This window comes from Orbilia oligospora, assembly GCF_000225545.1.
Source record: "Orbilia oligospora ATCC 24927 unplaced genomic scaffold scaffold00173, whole genome shotgun sequence".
NCBI classification, from domain to species: domain Eukaryota; kingdom Fungi; phylum Ascomycota; class Orbiliomycetes; order Orbiliales; family Orbiliaceae; genus Orbilia; species Orbilia oligospora.
This window is the reverse complement of record NW_011645730.1, coordinates 1,136,696-1,158,824: the sequence shown is the minus strand read 5'-3', so window position 1 is coordinate 1,158,824 and position 22,129 is coordinate 1,136,696. Positions and strand designations below refer to the sequence as shown.

Here is a 22,129-nt window from a genome sequence, read left to right as displayed (position 1 = left end):
CATGGGCTTGCATTAGCCATGCTTTATAAATACACAAAATCTAACATAGACCAAACTTCATATATTACAGCGGGATGATCTCACGTCAATATAACTTATAAGTCAGGCATTCTAAATTGTTGCTAACATATTGAGCGATTGTAAAAGGAAATTGGGGTTTGAATCTTCCGGTTCTAATCCACAGTTGAGGAATCTGGCAACGAGACAAGTTCTAATCTATATAATATAATATAGTGTTTAATTTGTTTTACAGTATAACCTCGGCGGAAATCTCAAGTTGTTGACATTTTATATCGTCATACCTCCTCATCATATCCTCCTGCCAATACATCTTTAATAATTCCTTGACACGTTGTTATCAATTCACCTAATGCAAAAGCCTTGTGACACGGTTTATGTCCACCTATGTATGTCTTGGTTTAGCGGACTAGTCTCCCTATGCATTGGGAATTTATCTTGATAAGAAATTGTAACGGGGACTTACTGGTATACGAAGTAGTTGTGAAAGCAGGATATTCATAGAAACTGAGGGTATTGTTTTGATGTTCAGCTGGAGAAGTCAAAGCAGTGGCTAGTCTCGCGGCAGTCAAGGTACTACTGGAGGCACTGGTTGAAGGCGAGCTGGTAGCAGTTGGGGCAAAAAGATTAACTGGATTGTTATTTGCCACAGCTGTGGCGGTTCCGAAGAGGCCACCCGCCCGTGGAGTAGCAGATATGGTGTTGGGTGGAGCAGTTCTAGCTCCGAGACTAGTGCTGGGCTCCGGTTTGGGATCCGGAGTTTCGATTACAGTCGTAATTTTTAGACCTTCTATTTTTTTAACAAGGGCCCGCACTGATCCGTGCCATTCATGCGGGGTGCCTGAACTGAGTAGCGGCCATAGACCCGCCAGCTTCAAATTCCGAACAAGGGATCCTACTGCAACATCGGAGCAGGCCTCTTTGCAATATGAAGCGCTGGAGATGCCCTGGGGTTTCTTCGCGCTGACTATGTCGCTAGTAAATTGTCATAACATTGTGACAATAGCTTTGATTGCTCTCAGTCTTTCTCGCATTACATATACTGCAAATTTTACCAACTAAATTTTAGAATTTGTACTGAAAATATTTGTTTGATATGACATATGCATTTATACGTAATCTCTAAAGTATTTGCAATGCGCAATGCAATAAAAAATGAAGGGAGGCTTACCTAAAAACCCATCTGGCAGATGCTTCAAATGAATTTCGACTTTGGAGCTAACAGTGCCAGTGGACGCCGATATTATCCGCCAAGAATAGTTGCCACATTGACTTGTCGAGGATACTTCTAGTATTAACTTTCTGGATATTGCCTTGGCTTTTGTAGTTTTCGAGCCAAGCGCTTTTGCAATAAAAATCCAGTCTTCGTATAGAGGAGAAGTTGCTCGCCTTTCGTATGTCTTCATCCATAATTTTGGCCACGGATTGAACACCTTGCCGCACTCATACTTATCACTGACAATCGCAATTTTCTTAAGAAGCCCAAAGGATATCTCGGCTGGGATTTCGTCCGTTTGAAGATGTATGATTTTGAAAATGACGTCTAATGCTAGAGCATCATCGTCTTCCAGCTTCATTATCTTGACGGCACCGTATGGGACTAGATTTTCGATATCGAGTTCTCTTGTCCCTCGTGGATGTATGATAAGTTTCCACACTTTGGAGGCAATAGAAAGAGCATGAGATGAAACCAAGAAAGAGAAGTTGCCACTCTCGTTCTTCAAAACGACCTTTAAGTCCGCTGCTTCATAGTATACTGGGTGGTTTGAGATCCATTGTAATGTCCTTTGCGTGTAGAGCACCTCAGGTTGTTTCCCATCCTCTCCATTCTTTTCTTCGGGTTTTTGCTTTGCGCCATCGGGATTATTTCCTTCGTATTTTTCCGGCGGTGTCGGCCAAGCTGGAGGTTGACAATAATCTTGGAAACGGGACTGACTGTCTGCTCCTGTATCGAAGCCAAGTGGCCAGGGCCCGGTGGAAAAACTTTCTGTCATGACTTATCGAACTGGTGAATTCTGGAACACAAATCTCTGATTATGATAGCTGTCTAGACCATATATTCGAGACGTATCATTATTTCTAATGCATGCAATGGCTTAACAAATTTGTTCGATTGAGGTCCGGGGTTTCTGTTCACGAAAAAAAGGGGAGGGTACTCGATTGCCAATAAATTTAAACGCTTTCGGGATCTCTGAATCCATGGAGTATATTTATGCTCTACATGCACTGCAAATGTTATTATGCTTCCAGACAAAAGGTGCCTGCAACGGGGTCTTAACTTGATGCAGGGGTTGTGATGTAGGCAACACTCGAATTTGGCGTAGTGTGCCAAGCTTAGATAAGCATGCCGATCGAAATTTATAGCTTGCGCCTTTTATTGGATATATCGGTGTACCGGTGTAGTATAGTATGCATATGTAGTTTCACTTGTCGGATTTCGTACTACACAGTAGGGTAATTACTAGTTTAAATCCAACTAGTATGTATGTTTCCCTCAATTAGCGGTATGATGCTATAAGGTCTTCGTCAACTAGATCCGGGATTAATGACCGCGCTGCTCGACAATATGATATCGAAAGCTGGTCTGTAAACGTCGGGTACTGCATGTGTCACCGCTTCGAGAGCCAGGATGGTAGTTGTTTGTAGGCCTGCGAGCTGGGGTTTTAATTCGTTGCCGATTTGCAATCCTTGACATGCACGGCGCCTATGTAGTCCATTTAAATCTAGATGAATCACGGCATGTATGCTTCACTCCATGCTCAAGATTAGTATGTCTGTAAACTAGCCAAGACGTCCTTGATTGATGAGTGGGCTTGTGTAAGGTCGGACAAGATGACATTGCCGTAAGGTTTCGAACGTTTTGAAGAGGCACGACAGTGCTCCAATGCTATCTATATACATATACTGAGGGTCTCACGATATCTTACTATATGTGTACTGCTGATAGATATCCATTTGTATTTGTGTTTATAACCACGATGTTCCTCGCGCTATAGCGAGGCGTAGACCTCCGGTCAAGAGCGAGCTAGATGTGAATTATGGAGCAGACGAGCACACGAAGCCAATTTTGGAAAGATTAGTTCACAAGTTTTTTTTTTTTTTTTGCAAATAATTGTTTATAAAACCGAAGATTAATGCCCTATATTCGTCCAATACAACTTGTGTTTTATATTTGCTTAAAAACCTGGCTGGTACCCGCCCGTAGATATATCCGTGACAATCCTTCTGCACTCAGTTATTAGATTGCCCAACGCAAAAGATGAAGGACAAGGGCGATAGTTTCCTATAGAACCCGCGTTAATCAATGTTAGTAATTGGGACCATTTATACTTGGGCTCGATAAATAGAGAAGAGATTACCTCGAAAACGATACATAGCTTCGAAAGCGGGGTGCTCGTAGCGAAGTTCTTTCATAGTGGCTGCCCATCTATCATCCATATCATTGAAGTACAACATTCCTCCGAACAGAGGAGACTCCCAGGTTTGATTATCGTAGAGGTTGAAAGCGATCTCTCCCGTGTCTCCAGTGCCGAAGAGGGGTTCGGAGCTAGGCTTATTTTGGGCGGGGAGTTCCGGCGGTGCCGATTGTGCCTGGGCTTGTGTTATATTTGAATCTGCTCTGGAGGGCCCGGGATTTGCATGAGGAAGCACTTGTTTTACGAGGTAGGCGGCCTCTCGCTTTGGTTTATCCCTTTTTTGCTTTGATTGGTGCTTTAGAGGGTTTTTAGGTTTTGGTACCTTAGGTTCAGGCTCAGGACTGGGGCCGGGACTAGGCTCAGGACTAGTTTCGGTGGCCACAAATTTGAGGAAGGTTGTCATTCTGATTGTCTCAATTTGCATAACCAGAGTGGTGAGCGATCCATGCCATTCTTGTGGCGTCCCAGAGCGTAATAAAGGCCATAAATTCAAGGCCTTCAAGTTTCGAAGAAGCGACCCTGAAGCTATGTCGGAACAAGTTTCACTGAGGCAGAACTCCTCTCTTAATCCGTAAGAGCCCGAACTAGCACTGGCAATATCGCTGAGGAATTGCCTAAGTAAACAAATAACTTGATCAATTGCTTTTGTGCGTTCTTGAAGTATATATTCTGTTCGAGAATATTTCCGAAGTAAAAAGTCAGCAAAGTGTATTTTCCCTGAAATTTATTTATATGAGAAATCCATACCAAGTACTCTGGGAGGTATAAGATTCACCTCTATTTCGGTAGTATGCGCAGAAATTCCTTCTCCTCGTACATCACGTCGAAGGTATGTGCCACACTTGCTGATCGAGGATATCTCAAGGACCATTTGCCGGGAAATCACATCGACTTTAGCATTCCTGGTATCCAGTGCTTGAGCGATGAACATCCAATCCTCGAAACCTGGACGTACTGCTTGCTCTTCGTATTCCTCCATCCAGACCAGCGGCCAGGGATTCAAAACTCTCCCACAACCATACTTCTCGCAAGCTGTGGCGAGCTTCCGAAGGGCGTCAAATGTCAAATGTTGGGGTAAATCTTCGGTTTTCCAATGAATTACCTGAAATAGGATATCCAAAGATGAAGGATCAACATCTTCCAAGCACAAGACCTTTATAGCCCCGTCGCTAGATGCCTCAAATGTATGTCTTTCTAAGTTTTTGAGATTGTTTGGACTTAATTTGCTCCTCCATTCTTTCGATGCCATCGCAAGCGCATGCGATGAAACCAAAAAAGCCATTCCGTCGGGGTCGCCTTTTATGATAACTTTGAGGTCTGGAGATTCGTAGTACTCCTTCAGAGGGTTGACCGAGAGGTTTAGAGGTGTATTGCCTTGGTTGTTGGTTTCATCTTTAATTTGGTTGTCTCCATTTGTCAAAGGTTTCTCAGCAACCACTGCTGTCTCGGAACCTCCACTAGTTTCGGTCCACCCTTCGCTATCTTCCTGCTCCTCCGCCTTTTTGGCTTCATTTTTATCTATTTCATCTGCTGAGCGCGGGTCAGAGGTTTGCTCATCTTGGCCGGTATCCTGGGAGTCTTTTGATAACTCTTTTGACGGCTCTCTTGCCGGTGGTTGGCAGTATTCTAAAAGGCTGAACTGTAATTCGGAGCCTTTATCAATACCAGATGGCCAGGATTTTGCCATTGTTGTATCGGCCATATGAGACTGTATTTATTAGTTACGTAGGTGGCTCTTGGAGGAGGCAGGAGAGCTCAAAGAAGGATAGGATAATGGTATATAGTTTCGTATTGGGATGATGGTTGAGCTAACAACTGGACCGGGTCGGTTTGGGGGCGCAGGGTAGCTATAGTAGTATAAATATTTATACAGGCGCGTTCCGCAGACCGCTGAGCCGGCGCGAGATGGGACAAGCAACAGCGCTCGCGTACTCTAATTAAATTGCAATTGGTCTTATGATTCTTAGAACTCGGCGATTGCATGAGTCAATCGCGGGGACATGCACGATACAGTTGATTGGGTGGAAGCCTTGTTGGCAAACTGGTAAACCTCCAAGCTTCAAAGTAGCCGTCTCGATTTGAGAAATCGTGCCTGGAGTTTTGGTCGCTGTAGAGCCTTAAAAAACAAGCCAAGTTCGAGTGAGCGTCCGGAAAATGCCACAGCACTGGGGGTCTGGGTTAACATAAAACAAGGCTTCTAGAATTCATATTGACACCCGGCCATTTCTCAACAATGATCATATGATTGTGCCTGTCGCGTCGGTGGTTGTTCAAGTTCCCCAAATTAATTGTACGCCAACGCGGCACAGCTGCCTCACATTGGTCCGTTTAGTAGGTTATTTTTAGATGTGTTGCACGTGACAATCTTGGAATGCCTTTGAGCAAGATAAACCCAAGAATGTGTTGTAAGTGTTGGATTTCGGACAAAGCCCTAAACCCCGCGCTAATACAAATGCGGTTAGAACTAACCAGCTCTTCCTTCGCAAAAAAAAAAGATCTATCGTGGATGGAATTTGAAGATACCAACAATCATCATCTATAACGACATCACGACCGTCTTTGTCTCTCCTCGCTTAAATCCTCACCAAACGAAACGTTACGATAATTCGTCTGGAAGACTGCCACATTCAAAATGTCGAAAATCTCAGTCGGTTCGTTTTCCCGATGCCTCTCTAGGGTGGATCTTGCGATGGGTGGAAGATCGACAGGAAGAGAGAAAGAATGAAAGAACATAGGCTAACAGGGCTATCTCGCAATATACAGCCGGAGTGCGTGGACACGTCAAGGAACTTCTCTCCTACAGTCTCGAAACCAAGAAGCGTAATTTCTTGGAAACCGTCGAACTCCAGATCGGCTTGAAGAACTATGACCCTCAGCGTGACAAGCGTTTCTCCGGAACTGTCAAGCTCCCCCAGGTTCCTCGCCCAAACATGAGCGTCTGCATCCTCGGTGACCAGCACGATATCGATCGTGCGAAGCACGTTGGTGTTGACTCCATGTCTGTTGACGACTTGAAGAAGCTCAACAAGAACAAGAAGTTGATCAAGAAGCTCGCCAGGAAGTACGATGCTTTCATCGCTTCCGAGAATTTGATCAAGCAGATTCCACGTCTCTTGGGACCTGGTTTGTCCAAGGGTATGGCCTTATCCTTTCCAAAAATTAAAAAAAAAACCCCCCCTTTCGAGGTGTTTCCGTAGCTAATTCTGCTTTGTAGCTGGCAAATTCCCAACCCCGATTTCGCATAATGAGGATCTCACGGGTAAATTGACGGATGTCAAGTCTACAATCAAGTTCCAGTTGAAGAAGGTTCTCTGCTTGGGTGTTGCCGTCGGAAACGTCGGTATGACCGAAGATCAGTTGATTGGTAACATCATGTTGGCCATCAACTACCTTGTCTCTTTGTTGAAGAAGGGCTGGCAGAACGTCGGAAGCTTGACCATCAAGGCTTCCATGTCTCCTCCTAAGCGCCTCTATTAGATAGCTAGATCTTTTGTATTAAAGACCTTAGCGATTCTTTAAAATAATTATATAATTATGGTGCATGAGAACGGATAATTTAACGAAGTGTACATAGCATGCTTGCATCAATGAACATAACCTCATAGCCAGAAAAATCACTTCAAGTCTAGATCTCAGTAGTAGGGGCTTGGTTTAAAAGGATGTGTTTCGGGAGTGGCTCAAACTCCGGACAATACTCATGTATTAGCTCTAGGTCCTGACATGGCATATTTGAAACATTTAACCTCTAGACACCCCCGATAAATTTCAATCAATTGGCTAGCCGAGACTTTGATATCCCAGAAGACTCTTATTTCAAGTCTCAGACGGAATTATAAGTTCCATAAAATCCTTTACTAAACTGCCGTACGTGCTAAAGCTGAAACTTGGAACCTCGTTTAGAACACACCTGACCAATTGAGCAATTCCAGTAGCATGTACCGGAAATGCATGAACGAACCCCCGATCAACGGAAACCGGAAGCTCACTTCCGCAAGTTTTATGATTTGGAATTTGCTGGCTAGTTCCGGCCTACTGTCGGAATTTTGGGTATCAACAATGTTACGGTCACACAAGACATCGGATTGGGACTAATATGTCTAACGTTGGACCTGTGTGACGGTTAGGACCAACATGTTATATTGGAACTATATCTTGTATGACCTTGGAAAACATAGCCACTGGAGATTGAATCCAGATCAATCTAGTTCTTATGTTGATAGGCGTATTTGGACTTTCTGGGGTTGATGTTTCAGGCGATGCGACTATGGTCGATATCGATAGCTGCTATTTCAAATCCGAGTGAGCTTTGTTAGTTGCGCAATTAAAAGCATATAAATAAATCTACAAGTTCTGGCGACGACCATACAAATTATCAAATCAAGACAGAGGGAAATTGTCCACCATTTCTAATATTTTTGAATCCTCCACTGTCATATCATAACCGTAACTTATAGATCTTTAGAGTAACAACCCTCGAGCCATCCTAAATTCCTTGAAAGATGGCGTTCCTTCTAAAGAAAATACTTTTATTATTATTATTGAATTGGATCAATCAGGTCGCATGCCAAGATCAACCGTTCGCTTTAAATGTATGCAATTCCCAAAATACTACCATCTTCGTAGCTGATTAGTGACGGTTACTTCCTTGTGACATCCTGAGATCGAGATATCCTTGATGCTATATACGTTACGTTCGGCGTTAGGACTAATAGAAGTCTTGAAAAACCGAGTAGTTTGAGGGCCCTCAGTTCCAAAACGGCGCAATAACAGGGCGCATCCAGGACCCAGTCCAGCAATTCGATCTCTCAGACTTTACCGTTATCGAGGCACAACCCTTACCTTCTGGTAGCGGCATCCCGATAACTTCCTTTAAATCATCATTACTCCGACCCTGCTCACCAAGCCACTATATATCCCGTATCTCCCCAACATTCCAGGATAACATCATCGACCGAGGCAAAACCGTTGGGGTCAAGATAGCGCCAGGCCCCGATGGACAGCCTCTGTTCCGAAGTTTCGATTTGAACACTACTTGCTTAGCATGTATATTCGTACCGGCCATCACCCAAGGGCAGCCCTTACCACCTCCTCTCAGCGATGACCCTCTTACGAAAGTTATCGCACCTGCGAGTTGTGATATCACCATTATTGGCACCAAATACTCGGCGCCCGGTTCAAACCAAAAAACTACCGTTACATCTACCGTGAAATTTACGGCCAGACCGGTTTTTGACATTTCAGCCTCGACTACGCTTCAACCAACTGATATGGGAAAATATCAATTTTCAGACCGCTGGACGGATCTTGTTTCGATTGAGTTCAGGATCTCAAATGCTAAAATCGCGATACCGGTCGGTTTGCCTTCGAGACTTGAGGCATTGCTTGCAAGGGGTGCTATTATCGATAGTCTCGCCATTGATAATCTCGCTGGAACAAAGCATCCAGGTTCTGGGGGTATTCCGATTCCTTGATTGGTCATGGCCCCTTGATCTCTTTTCGAAATTTTCAGGTGTCTATGCAAATTAAACTTGGAAATTACTAGCCCAAAATGTAAGCTTCTGCTTACAAAAAATCTATCAAGAAATCATATGACAGAAGCCTAATGTACCCTAGCTTGTGTTTTATCTTGGGATACAATAGTATTACGTACTACATGTCATAATATCAGATTGACTACCCAGCCTCATCCTTAGTACAAAGTGTATGCTGTTCGAAGATCCAACAGTCTTCTGTGTTGACTCCTGAGCGTGAATGTGTGTTGTGTCCGCCGTAAAACCTCCTGTGAAAGTTCGAGACTGAGTTCGAGTACCTACAACCTGCAGATTCCACCACCTCGCACTCCGCATGAACGCACGGACAGCTAGCCCCAGCCAATCAATATGGCGAGACCTAGATGAGAATACCTTCCGTACCCATCTCATCAACCTCGAAGAGCGTACGAACGCCGTTCCTGTAGATCCACAGCTCTTTCTTCTGCCCACTGATACCGACAGCGGCAGAAAATTCTCAATCGATGACGAACAGAAGCTTGCAGACGCATTTGCGTTTTTGGTGGCCGTAGAGCAAGGGGCACAGAGCGTTGCGGCAGTTTGTCTGGAAGAGAATTTGGAAGAACAATCACTTGTCGTATGTTTTGCTGCTATAGACACAATCGATGAATATTTGCAGGAGTCCCTAGGAAAGATTTGCGGAACGCTGGCCGTGTATTCTAAAAGTGGTCACGGGTCAAACGACGATGAACTATTTGAATTAATTATACGGTTGCATCACCGCCGTATTCTTGGGCGCCTACGTTCCTCAAAGTGGGAGAAGCCAACGTATCTCTCTCGGACACATAAAAAGCCTCTCTGGGAGGACTTCAGAAACCTCCTGCATCGTGTTCAGTTCCTCTACACAAAGAAAGAGAAATCACAACGGAAGGTTGTGGAAACGGAGATAGAATACCTCGCAAAACTCTACGAATGCTTCGAAACGGTACCTGCACAATCTGATGATGAAGTCTCCTCTATTGAAAGCCTTGTCAAAGCAAGCTATGGACTATGTACTTCAAACTCGATAAAAGACTATGCCCACCGTTTAGAAACGGTCGGGCCAACTCCTCAGCTGCAGTCCGCCGTCAAGACATTGAGGCAAATCGAGAAGATCGCAGCCTACTACCGTGTCGCACAAACTCTCTTACGGGCCTCTCAACAATATCCGTACTACTTCCAACATCTCGAGCTAAAATATTTGCCACCGTACGCAGGGATACCGACGGATATCGGGTATGAGGAGTGGGCAAAGACCTGTCACGTTCATGCTGAGGTACAGTTGGTTGTATACTATGACTTGCGGCAAAAAGGGATGCCTGTAGGGAATCTACTTCCTAGAGTCATTGGAACTAGCAAGTATCTTTGCTATCTCTGTTACCTTTTTTTAAAATCTCATGGATGCTACCCCCCAGCGAACACGCATGGCCGCCTATATGACCAATGGACAATCCCAGACCTCCTTGATATGGAAGACGGCATAAGACGAAAGTATAGGGAAATAGTGCGCTTGATGGATGAAGAGGTAGCGGAGAAGGCGACCGAAAAACCACAATGGAGGTCGGAGCCGATGACAAGTCGAGAGAACCTACTTGATGCAATAGAGGATAACAAGTCTATTGCATTGTGGCGGAGGGCAACAAAGTCCAACTCTTCGACTAGTCTAGAATTCTAGAAATCAAAGAGTCAACTGATAATAGTACTTTAAACCCAGCTGCAACCAGTTTAAATATTTGTTATATGCGAGTAAAAGCCTCCGTGTACCTTTGAAATAAGGTCGATTACCATTAGACTCTTTTGCAGTAATCTTGTTGCACAATTATAAGATCTATAGCCAGTAGGTCTGTCTCGTACCCAGACCTGGAAGCCAGTAGGTATGTACAACGAGAAACTATACCAACGTTACAAGGTCCTTATATTGAAGAAATTCCAAGCACTGTTTATCCCCCCGGGGTGCTCTCAGCTATCAAGTGCCCGGATTCTTGGCTTCACACGCCGCTAGTGGTTTTATTTGCAACGAAGTGGCTTGCACAATCTAGATAAGTAATCTGAACCTATCTATGTACTCAGATATATTTAACTGCATTATATTATAGGATGTGTAGCCCGCCACTCCGCTTTAACCCCAATAAGGGGAACTAAACTTTATAATTCAGTCTCCAGGTCAAAGAAAAATAAGCTTATAAGAGAATGCCATTACGATCTGTTACCCTTGTTTCGGAAATTGCACCGTAGTTCGTCGGAAAATTCTGAAGCATGATCGAATTCCGCATGACAGGGTTGAAGTTTCAAAACGAAGGCTTACTTCCGGTTACAAATTCCTCTTTTTATCCCGGTCGGGAGCTACCGAAAATTCGATTCGAAACTAGCGAACGGCTAGAACATCCTCTTAAAGGCTAGTATCGATCTAGAAACATGCAATTTCTACCGGCGTCAAAGGGGAAATCTCAACCGTTTCGTTGTTTTAGTCTCGTTTGCTAGGAGCCATTGTTCATGCATGGCAAGTATGACACTAGTAGTATCAGGCTAACTCCCTCCACGATCAGTATCTGGAATTGCTTGTGTGGTCTTGTGTTTTCTTGGGTTGCAGCAATAGAGATGTATAATGATTAGGCTATGCTCCGTGATACCACGAAGACTTTATTTCGAAATCGGGCTGTGACAAACAAAACCCCTCGATAGAAAAAAAGAAGCATAAGGGCTAAAGGAAGGGTTTAAAAAGATCGGAGTCTCCGAGTTTTCTGGCTGCCAGAAATGTTTAGACCATTACTCGACATATAGTTTACGTTTTTAATTTTTATTAGCCAGTTCTACGATTAGTCACGACATCGACATTATAAGCCCAACATGCGATCAAGGTCCCTATTCAGAGTTTCTATTAATCCGGACAAATCAATAAAACCGGTCCGAACTTCCTCATTGGATAGACGGACATTTCTCGAGCCGCCGAGACTCACCAAATCCGGCTCTAATAGCTCTGCAAGATCGGAATCATGTGTGAGACCGGCATCAAACGTTAAACCGTCATCCAGCTTCAGAAGCTTGTTTTCGAATGTGAGCCGGAAACAACCAGAACAGAAAATCTCTGGCCGAGGCATACTAGATTTACCTTCAGAAGTTATTCAGAATGTTCTCAGTTACTCCGATATTAGTGTGTTGGATCGGGTAAACCTTTCGCGGACATGCTCGGGACTTCACTTTTGCGTCCTTCAAAGCATTTACAAGAACTTCGAGCTCAAAATCGCCTATCGAAGACAGCCCCAATTCAAACTTCTTATTCATAAAAAAGGCAATTCCGAAGTTTTTAATACATTTAACAGATATAAACATATGATAAGGTAAGCTTGGAGACCTTCTGGTAACTTCTAAGAAAATTATTTGCATCGATGCATCTGACTAATATAATATTCGCCACAGATCTCTTCGAGTCGTTTTCGAAGACGTAACGAACCAAGTTGCAGGGCACTCGAGAACACTATACCGAAACGGCGAATATACATTCTCTGAGTTAGATCTTGACGAACTATTTTGGCTTCTTAGCGGCTGCGGGCAGGTCAGAAGTTTTGGCATTATAGCACCAAAAGATTCGCCCTTCAACCCCAATATCGTACTTAAACTGGTCCAAAATGCAATTTCCAACATCCCACGCCTCGATGACCTTAGTATACAATGCCGGCCCTGTAAATTCGATCTTTTTGACTTTCTGGATGGTCTTATATCAGAAGACGAAACAAAATTCGCAACTCTAGATTCATTGGCAGTTTCTTTCCACGGGCTTTTTGATGGTAATTCGGCGAATGATAAGATATTCGAAGCACTTTACATGGCCTTAGGAAGTGCAAAGGAGAATATAACCAAACTTCGTTTATCCGTTTCTACAGACGAAGGACCCCAAAAGACAGCTCAGTGCTGTAGTCTTCACCGACCGTTCGATCACAAACAACCAATGCTTGATGTGGCCGCTGGTGTCCAGTTTCCAAGAGTGTACCAGGTGGAGCTTGGCGTGGGTGGCACTTTCAAATGTCCAGAACGGTGGCTAGGCGTGGATTACTACAACATTACCAAGTTAGTCATACGTAGCGAGCTGAAGGCACATATTTTCGATATCAAGGTACGTGGTGGATCCGGTTCATTCAAATTGATATTTGAATTTTGAACGAAAAGGCTAATATTGGACTGCTACATAGGCATACCTTGGAATGTGGCGTTTTCAAAATGTGAAGGTTTTGGAACTTTACTACCAGTCCGACAGTAGAGACGAACAAACGGTTTGGGCGTTTGCTAAGGAGATGATCCCCCTGTTTCGTAATCTATCCAAAGCAAAGATTGGAGAAACTTGGTCAGAAGTTTTCCGATACTGTGGTATGAAATCGACTGCGTTGAAGACAGCCACCGCAGTATACATGTATATGCCTCAACAAGGTACTAGGGTGGGTTCCCCGTATACGTTGAAGAGGCTGTACTATTACGAGGATGTAAAGATTGGCGACCCTCTTTCGGCCTAGAAGTACCTAAATTCCGGAACAGTATCGACTCCCAAGACACGAGGAGCAGCATTTTAATTTTAGACGTTCTTGCCGATATATATAGGTTGGCATGTATATAGTTTTCTAAATTTACTTAATGTATAATTAATCATGGCTAGGCCGGACTTAGCCGAATCGCGGATGGATTCTCCCTCTTGCGATTGATACAATCAAAGTATTTCTATATATACGCATGAGTTTGCGTAATCGCAGAATACCATGAGCAGCCCTAGCATGCAAAAGCTAGCGGGCATGGCAATAAATGTAAAGCTTTTTTTTCCTCTTATATTTTTGTCTCATACTCCGCCCCAGCCAAAAGAATTCCAGGGTGTTATTTATCTGCATTCACATAGCAGAGCTTAGGTATAGTAGGGCTAGTATTTAGGTGTGTTTTTATATCTGATTGTCGACTGTCACGCTCCTGAAGTCGCTACCAACAACGCTAGTAACTAAAGGCATGCTGCCGCGCGATATCCATAGTGGAACGTGAATAGCTAAATAGCTAGCGCGTATGCCATGGCGCCACAGATCCGGTGTATAAATAGCTAGCTATATATAGTACTATAGTACTAGTACCCGTAGGTACATGTATATCTAGCTGAACGGCCTTCGTGTCGGGGATGGTCTATTGATCTGGCCGGGCTGATGGAATGTATAATATATTATTAATAATGAAAGCAACACTAAAAAACTCCATCGATTGTGATATAGCCAAATTCATATTATTCTCTTTAAAGTTCTACATGTGAGATTAATCTTTGGCAGTTAATAATCAATTTCCGTTGTCGATCTTATGAATCGAATCTCAAGCTCGCTGGGCTGCACTAGCTAGGCGCACGCGCACATGGTAACGATCTAGCAGATCTTAAAGCCGGCTGTATCCGGCCAGCGACGATCCTTGTCTGTGTAACAGAAGACAAAGCCAACGCAAATAATACAACAAGCACCCGTTTTGTTGCTGATTGTGATATTTTGTTTGATAAACTGCCATGCGGCAAGAATTTATCAAAGATTATCAAAGATTTATCCTCTTCCAACCTTCTATAACGCAAATCTTTAGTTTTCGACAACTGTGACAAGATTAAAGTAAGAAGACTTGATCTCTTGTGCTTTTCTTCTCTATCATCCTTCCCCATCATCCTTTTTCTCAGCCCTAAACCTTCCTCTCACGAACCTTCGCTGCCGCCAACTCGTTCAAGTTGACCCTGATCAGTTCTTGACTTGCAGCCGTTTGGAAGTGATAGTACTTCCAATAAACCGAACCACAAAGCTCAAAAATAAGAATATTTCGTTCAAAATGGTCAACCTGATGTCTCTCCCGATGGAGATGCTGCTGGAGGTATCCAGCCACCTCGACGAGTCCTCAAAGTCGCGTCTTTCACAGACGTGCAAATACCTACACGATACCGTTACCCCGGAGGTATATCGCGACCTCACAGTCAATATGTTCTATCATCCGAGCGCCGCGAATGACGTGAAATCTCTCAGTATCACTCCTTCAAAGGAGAAAGGGGGGAGGCGGGCCGAGTCACCCCTTCATGCCCTCGACGACTACGGCGGCTATGTTAGGACCTTAACGGTCCGAACCTCCCGGATGCCCAAAGAGTGGACTAAGACGCAGGCTCGAAAGAGTCGTGTCTCAATGAGGTGGCTCAAGGAGGCCATTCTCAAGTGTACGGGATTGAGGACAATCCGGTTAGAATCCGGGTCCGGCGTCGACTCAGCAGAGTTGCCGGAGGCAATATACCAGCCATACGAGATGTTCTATTCCTTCCTGGGAATAGCGGAAACAGTCGCCCTCTCCCTCAACCACCTGGAAGAGATGGTCATTTCTGGCCTCTCCGACGTGGACTCGTTCAAGGAACACCTTATCGCCGTGGGAGGTCCGTGTGACCTTACCCTATCGGCGCTCAGTACGATTCGCTTCAAAGTCCAGGAAAGAAACTTTGGAGAGCGAATATCCCGTTGGAGGCAGATTTCAGATGCCCTTAACGGGATCGGGACAACCATACAGGTTGGAAACATCGATCCGGCGTCACGAAGACGTCGAGATGCACATCCCGACCTACCCCAATTAGACTGCTGGGAGCGAATGGTCAAGCGTGTCAATTGCACCATGGATGCAATTTCACCCGACTTGACCTTGTGTTTCGATACCGAGGACGTTCGTTCTCTCAACCTCTTGTCCTTGCCAACAGACAAGAGTTCGTATCGGGAGGTCATTCCCCGAACCACGAGATTCCGAAAGCTGAAGCAGCTCTGGATCGCCCAGTACCAGCCTGGATCAGGCTCGCCCATTCCGTGGGAGGAAACCTTCCCAGGGCTCTTCAAGTCCCTACCAAATCTAGAGGGCATCACATATCGCCAGTTCTTCCGCGACAGCGACAGAAGACACAAAAACGAATGGAGGATGGTTGAAACGAGGTACAAACCCGACCGTATCGAGGGGACGGTGGCTCGGCACGGTTCGGTTAGGGATGAATTTTACAATATTTGATGTTTTTTGGGAGAGGGTAGAGCCTGCCGTTATTCCCGGCATGGCAGTGGCTGTGTTCAAGACTCAATAAACTCTATAGGAATTTAACTTATTAATGACATTCTTTTTTCCGACGTGCGACCAGCACTGTTTATATATACCTCAGTTCCCAGGCTTAGTAGCAATGGGACCAAGCCTTGGCTTCCGATTGGAAGTTTTGACTGTCATGATTGTCATCGCTTATGACCCTGAGATTTGGTACCTATCGTCATAATCATATCCCGTAAAACACAATGCCGCGTGGCGTGACACTGGTCTGTAAGGGCATGATAGATACCCTATGTAGCAACCTGCATGTTTCAAGAAATGTTTATTGCCCTCAATTAGGGCGCTGCGAGTTACTTGTGTATCTCGCGTCGAAAAACTATTAGGGGGTTATAAAAGTCCTAATTAAGAAAGCTGCAGATTTCTGGCCTCATATCTTATAAATTGAAGATATAATCCTGTATCGCAGTAGTTTAGATCTACAAGTCCGGGAGAAGCTTCCCAAAGCAAGATGTGAACATTTCGGCCATGCACGACGCCGTGCCCGTCGGCCAGCAAGTGCCTATTCCGCCTACCATTAGTTCGGTTTGTGACCCACCGAAATCAACAATCTGGGTTGCGACTTCCAACTGGTATTCGCTCCAAATATTCAACGTTACATTCCTGAGGAACAAGTCTTAGCGGTCAGGGTTTAAAGAAAGGACTAGCTGTCAAGCGCCGCGCTTACAGTATCCTCTTCTCGGCTCGTTAAGAAGCATGTTTGACGAACTTCCCGATACGGATTAGGAAAGGCTTCGGTATTCCAGAACCGCCACGGTAGTGCGAACCAAATGTGGGTCCAACGTCATTGCCAAGACATGTATCGACATGGATTGAGGCATGCATCCTTAAAGGGTATTCCAGATCCTAGATTCGCACGAAGTTCTCTAGCTGGTTTTATTAGGAAATCTAAGGCGGGAAGATAGGTCTAGATGGGGACTACTGCAGATATTCTGGCCTATCCGTGGAAAACATGTTACCTACCATCGCTTGAACTTTCATCTATAAAGGAACGACCATGTCGTGAAGAATGCGTCCTTGAGAATACTTTGTTCCTTTTTTTGGCCGAGGCCATAGACTTTCGTTTTTTTCTCCCTGACTTTTAGTCCTTTCTTGGCAGGGCTTTGCTACTAGCCTCTCCGGTCATTCCTTCAAAAATTGGGAGAAGTCTTTGCGAATCCTTTCGAGATCGCGAGATAGAACGGAGTGTTGATACATACATTTCTTTCATTTCTTTTCGTTTATTCGAATATTCATTCATCCCACGATGGCGGGATCAGACGCCTTCACGACACTCATTATGAAAGGTTTGGTGTATCTTCTTTTGCTGAACACGATCAGCCCGGTGCTTGCCGTCCCGGTTGAAAATGAGTCTCCGATCGTTGCCAGGGAGCAGACTCTCAGAAAAAGAGACTACCCGGTCCTAGCAGGACATCCTACTAGCTGCAATGCTTGGACAGTAATTCGTAGGACCGATACCTGCGCTTCCATCATTCAGGTGGCGAAGATGTACCAGATTGTACTTACACAGACGACATTCCTTAAGTAAGCTGAAACTCCTATCCTTGAAGAATATTAAATACACCTAAGGCCTCTCTATTGTAATATATGAGTGTTTCGTAAAATTTTGAGGGTGTAGGAATTTGGGATATCGCAGTTCCAACTGCGTGCGAAAAGTCTTAAGGGGAGCCGAGACTCGAGATATATATCGATATCATGTATACTATTAAATTTAGTATAACCAGACATGCATGACGTGGATATCGACCCATATATCGTATCATCCGGCCCAGTTCCTATTGGAGTTAAAGAAAGTCAGCAGGGATGATTCGTTAACGTTGGTGGATAACTACTATAGGTACAATCCTGGATTGAAGAACAACTGTGCGAATGTCAAAAAGTCGACCTCGGTCTGGGCTTGTATCCGAACACAAGACCCCCCAAAGCCTACAAAGAAGACCACAACAACCACCACCAAGAAGACCACCACCACCACTCCAAAGAAGACCACTACTACCACAACCTCAAAGAAGACTACTACAACTACTACAACCCCGAAGAAGACTACAACCACCACAACTTCACCCAAACCACCAGCAACTACGACAACCACCAAGCCGAGTACTACTACCACTACCGCTGAGCCAAGTACTACGACTACAACCACTTCTTCCGCTAAGACGACTAGTACTACTACTGAAGACGATGTTGATGATACCAAAACTACCACTTCCTCCGCTAAGACCACTACCACTATCACTACTACTAGTAGTGATACTGAGGTCAATGTGGAGACTACCCGTCCCAGTAACTCCACTACCACAAACGCTACAGGTGGTGGACCATCTGTCAAGACTACTACTACTACTTTGAGCACAACTAGTGAAGATTTAGATGGAAACTCTCCTGGAACTACGACTTCACAGACCACAACCACGACTCCCAAGGTCACTACCACAACTAGTGCTGATGGCGATGATGAAAGCTCGACTACGACTACCACTTCGCAGGCTACTACTACAACCACAACTTCTAAAGCTACTACCACAACAACTAGCGAGAAAGAATCTACCACTACAACAACGACTACATCAGCCAAGCCGACTCCAACTGGTTACGAATTTGCCATTACTGGAGCTCAGAATGGCTGTGCTAACAGACAAGACATCAACACATTGGAAGCAAAGGATCCTGATGTTTTCAATCTGTTGCTTGTAGCTATGAATAAGCTTCATACCGCCGGCGAGACTGACCCATGGAGTTACTACCAACTCTCTGGTATTCACGGTATTCCGTAAGTTCTAATAAAACCTTTTGATAAGATTATACAAGCTGGGAATCACCTCTGATGTTGGTTCGATCTTCTAGGTTCGTAGCATGGCCAGATCCGAAGGCTGCCTCCCCAGGTAATGGTGAATCTTTCGATAGGACCAGAGGTTACTGCCCACACGGCAGTCTTCTCGTAAGTTTAACATCGTATACACCATATACCGAATTAAGAACTAACTAAATCGATAGTTCGCTACCTGGCATCGTCCATACATGCTTGTTCTTGAGGTAATCAAAATTCCAACAACGATTTGTGTTGCCTTTCCTAAAACCTTTTTCTAACATCCTTACAGCAAGCTCTTGTCGCTGCCGGTGAGGAGATCGCAGAGAAATACAAGACTGAAGCCCTCAAGACGAAATACCAGGCTGCTGCAAAGAGGCTCAGATTCCCGTGAGTACAAACCTTTACTACGTCTTCGAATGCGGTTATCGTTGCTAATAAAACCTAAACAAAGATACTGGGATTGGTCAACCCGCCAATTTGAGAGTCACACCCCGGATATCGTCAAGAAAGAAAAGGTTACAGTCATTACTCCAGATGGTCAAAAGACCATTGATAACCCATTCCACTCCTACATTTTCAAGGATCAAGAGAATCAAACATTCAAGAAGCCAGTAAGTATATGATATCACATCCAACTAGATTGAATATATAGTATTAACAAGATTACAGTTCATTGGAGCGAAGCGTACTACCCGTGGTACTTCCAAGTTCACCGGCGTTTCTGATGAAGCTGCCGCCGATAAAGCTATGCAGGCTGGTTTCATTACGTATGGCACCAATTATCACGTTACAATCTATGAAAATAACCACTAACATAGACATAAATAGCCGTCGTCAACAAACTTTCAACAACTTGATGAGTACATCTTCCTTCAACGACTTCTCTAGTGCCCTCGAAGTTTTGCACAACCAAGTTCACGTTGAAATCGGAGGTGAAGGTGGTGGTGCAATGTACTATCTCGCCTATTCTGCTTTCGATCCCATCTTCTGGTATGTAATCCTCAATGCCTTCTCTATTATGAAAAAAAAACCTAACAAGTGCGAATCACAGGCTTCATCACAATAACATCGATCGCCTCATGGCAATCTGGCAGGCAGCTAACCCAGATCTTAAGCTCGCCAGTGGTCGTGGTGTCGGAACCTTCCAACGCCGCGTCACAGCCGGTGTTACCCAAGATGACGAAAACACTCCACTCTACCCCTTCAAGCACCCCAATGGAGAATGGTGGACCTCTAAGGACGTTGAAGACGTCAGTGCAATCTGGTCGTACGGCTACGGTTTCCCCGAAGTACCCTGCGACAAGAAGGATGTCAGTCAGGAGGATCTTGATACTTTCTCTACCGAACAAATTAACTTGCTTTATAAGCCTGAGGCTTTGGTCCAGAAGCGTGCAGAGACCGAGTCTAGAAGCGAATGGAACGTTAACATTATCGTTGATCAGGCTGAGATGTCTGAGACTTTCTCTATCTACGTCTTCTTGGGCAAGCCGCCATCAGACTCTGCAGAATGGATTAAGGCCGATAATAAGATCGGTACTTTGTCTGTTCTTGGAAACCCTGATATGAAGAGGGTGTCGAACCTTCAGACTGCTATTATCCCAATTAATGCCATTCTTAAGGCCAAGGGTGTTGAGGGTACCGAAGAAGAGATCAACGAGTACCTGAAGAAGAATCTTGCTTGGACAGCCATGAGCGTAAGTCCCTAACCAACCTCCCAAACCACTTCGCGTAAAGTAATATATAATAACCCTTACGAAATAAATAGAATGGTGAGGAGATCGATGTCAACAAATTCAAGACCCTAAAGGTCGGTGTCACTGTCAACACCATCACGGTCAGCACCGATGTCTCCGTCAAGGCCGAATTCAGCGATCCAGTTCTCGTCACTGCCATCACTGAAGAAAAGAAAGCCGGTGTCAGCACAGTCGAAGAACTTGCTGAGCCAGTTGATAAGAGCGGTAAAACGGTAGCTGCAGTTGAACGTTTCGCTGCCATTGTCGTCGGCGAGACATCAGACGCCGCTGATAATGCTGCTAAAATCGAACCCCATCCATCTGGAACCGAATCCAAGTCGGATAGCACTACTACCAAGGATTCTTCACCTTCTAGTAAAACTCAGCCCAATAGCACACAAACGACTGCAAGTGGTAGTGTAACCTTCTCCACAAGCATTAAGGCCTCTACAACTACCTCCCCCAAGGCCACAACTACAACCACCGCAAAGTCCCCCCCTACCCCTGCTGCAAAGGATGATGGCGGCAAGGCAGGTGATGATGATGAAGATGAAGGTGGGTATGGCGGATATAGACGGAAGCGTGCTCTCAAGTACTTTTTCTAAATACGACTTGAAAAATGCATGAACGATCTATTAACGATGACATGATGTTACGAATTTATGAGTTTCGTGAATATATATATCTGGATGTCCTTTCCCTTTGATGTTCATATTTTAGAGGATAGGCTTGTATCATAGAGGGAATGAATTTTAAGAATGATCCTCCCTAACAACTTATGGTTCCACTATGTTTTCATGTTTTCCTTTTAACATAAGAGGATATTTCAAACCAGTTTATGATCGAAAGTAACAAAAGTGTATAGGCTTGACCTAACAATTGAACAAATTGAAACTACCTAGGTTCCTAAGTAATTAGTAGCTCTGTGTCAACCTGACCCCATCTCCTCTTCATCCATTATTGTTCCTCTGCAGCCCCGTATTCTCATAACCTTCCTCCCTCATCTTTAGAAGCCTAGCCTCTAGCTCCTCCATCCGATTTCTCAACACCCCCTGCCTCTGAGATGGCGGTCCATTTTCGGGGCCGTTGACCTGACCGTTACCAAAACAGTCGATCAAAGCCAAGTTGCGGCATTGCGCAATTTGTAGCTCCAAGATGGTTATCTTGAGCATTTTGTTTTCTTGGAGGAGCAGTGCATAGGCTGCATCCTCAGGTTGACCGCCGTCGTTGTTACTTCTATCTTTGTTGTTGCTGTTGTGGCTGCCGCCGGTTGCCATAAGTGGCCGGGAAAATGGGGCAGGATATTCTGTTTGAGCGGAGGATGGCCTTGGGGAGATATGTGAGAGCATCATGTTTGAAAAGTCCATTCGGAGAGAGAGAAAGAGAGAGAGGCTGACAGTAGTTTGGCGCTGCAGTAGCTGGTTAAAACCGGTATGGTAGTGTACTTGGTATCTATAATTCCATTAGCTTCTACCTAAATAACTACCCCTGCCTCGTGTAGTAGTTTAGCTACCT

General features: G+C 44.6%; 9 protein-coding genes across 9 annotated transcripts; 6 read left to right on the top strand and 3 right to left on the bottom strand.

The window, feature by feature from the left end:
- Positions 1 to 111: 111 nt before the first annotated feature.
- AOL_s00173g339 (uncharacterized protein) lies at positions 112 to 2,012 on the bottom strand (the record flags this gene model as incomplete). The annotated part of the gene is made up of 4 exons (XM_011128081.1): positions 112 to 216; positions 303 to 403; positions 485 to 985; positions 1,190 to 2,012. The coding sequence occupies 4 exons, from the start codon at positions 2,010 to 2,012 to the stop codon at positions 112 to 114; spliced, it is 1,530 nt and encodes a 509-aa protein (XP_011126383.1).
- A 1,330-nt stretch (positions 2,013 to 3,342) lies between these two features.
- On the bottom strand, positions 3,343 to 5,121 carry AOL_s00173g338 (uncharacterized protein; the record flags this gene model as incomplete). Its single annotated transcript, XM_011128080.1, has 2 exons — positions 3,343 to 4,103; positions 4,182 to 5,121. The coding sequence occupies 2 exons, from the start codon at positions 5,119 to 5,121 to the stop codon at positions 3,343 to 3,345; spliced, it is 1,701 nt and encodes a 566-aa protein (XP_011126382.1).
- A 945-nt stretch (positions 5,122 to 6,066) lies between these two features.
- AOL_s00173g337 (uncharacterized protein) lies at positions 6,067 to 6,911 on the top strand (the record flags this gene model as incomplete). Its single annotated transcript, XM_011128079.1, has 3 exons — positions 6,067 to 6,085; positions 6,198 to 6,569; positions 6,649 to 6,911. The coding sequence occupies 3 exons, from the start codon at positions 6,067 to 6,069 to the stop codon at positions 6,909 to 6,911; spliced, it is 654 nt and encodes a 217-aa protein (XP_011126381.1).
- A 1,022-nt stretch (positions 6,912 to 7,933) lies between these two features.
- Positions 7,934 to 8,905, top strand: AOL_s00173g336 (uncharacterized protein; the record flags this gene model as incomplete). The annotated part of the gene is made up of 2 exons (XM_011128078.1): positions 7,934 to 8,023; positions 8,168 to 8,905. 2 exons carry the CDS (start codon positions 7,934 to 7,936, stop codon positions 8,903 to 8,905), a joined length of 828 nt encoding a protein of 275 aa, XP_011126380.1.
- Positions 8,906 to 9,278: 373 nt separating this feature from the next.
- AOL_s00173g335 (uncharacterized protein) lies at positions 9,279 to 10,637 on the top strand (the record flags this gene model as incomplete). The annotated part of the gene is made up of 1 exon (XM_011128077.1): positions 9,279 to 10,637. One exon carries the CDS (start codon positions 9,279 to 9,281, stop codon positions 10,635 to 10,637), a length of 1,359 nt encoding a protein of 452 aa, XP_011126379.1.
- A 1,172-nt stretch (positions 10,638 to 11,809) lies between these two features.
- AOL_s00173g334 (uncharacterized protein) lies at positions 11,810 to 13,467 on the top strand (the record flags this gene model as incomplete). The annotated part of the gene is made up of 3 exons (XM_011128076.1): positions 11,810 to 12,300; positions 12,380 to 13,073; positions 13,150 to 13,467. 3 exons carry the CDS (start codon positions 11,810 to 11,812, stop codon positions 13,465 to 13,467), a joined length of 1,503 nt encoding a protein of 500 aa, XP_011126378.1.
- A 1,318-nt stretch (positions 13,468 to 14,785) lies between these two features.
- On the top strand, positions 14,786 to 15,985 carry AOL_s00173g333 (uncharacterized protein; the record flags this gene model as incomplete). Its single annotated transcript, XM_011128075.1, has 1 exon — positions 14,786 to 15,985. The coding sequence occupies one exon, from the start codon at positions 14,786 to 14,788 to the stop codon at positions 15,983 to 15,985; it is 1,200 nt and encodes a 399-aa protein (XP_011126377.1).
- Positions 15,986 to 17,315: 1,330 nt separating this feature from the next.
- On the top strand, positions 17,316 to 21,219 carry AOL_s00173g332 (uncharacterized protein; the record flags this gene model as incomplete). Its single annotated transcript, XM_011128074.1, has 10 exons — positions 17,316 to 17,593; positions 17,907 to 18,842; positions 18,917 to 19,010; positions 19,067 to 19,105; positions 19,171 to 19,268; positions 19,333 to 19,492; positions 19,551 to 19,648; positions 19,710 to 19,871; positions 19,933 to 20,575; positions 20,647 to 21,219. 10 exons carry the CDS (start codon positions 17,316 to 17,318, stop codon positions 21,217 to 21,219), a joined length of 3,081 nt encoding a protein of 1,026 aa, XP_011126376.1.
- Positions 21,220 to 21,564: 345 nt separating this feature from the next.
- On the bottom strand, positions 21,565 to 21,966 carry AOL_s00173g331 (uncharacterized protein; the record flags this gene model as incomplete). Its single annotated transcript, XM_011128073.1, has 1 exon — positions 21,565 to 21,966. The coding sequence occupies one exon, from the start codon at positions 21,964 to 21,966 to the stop codon at positions 21,565 to 21,567; it is 402 nt and encodes a 133-aa protein (XP_011126375.1).
- Between the last annotated feature and the right edge of the window lie 163 nt (positions 21,967 to 22,129).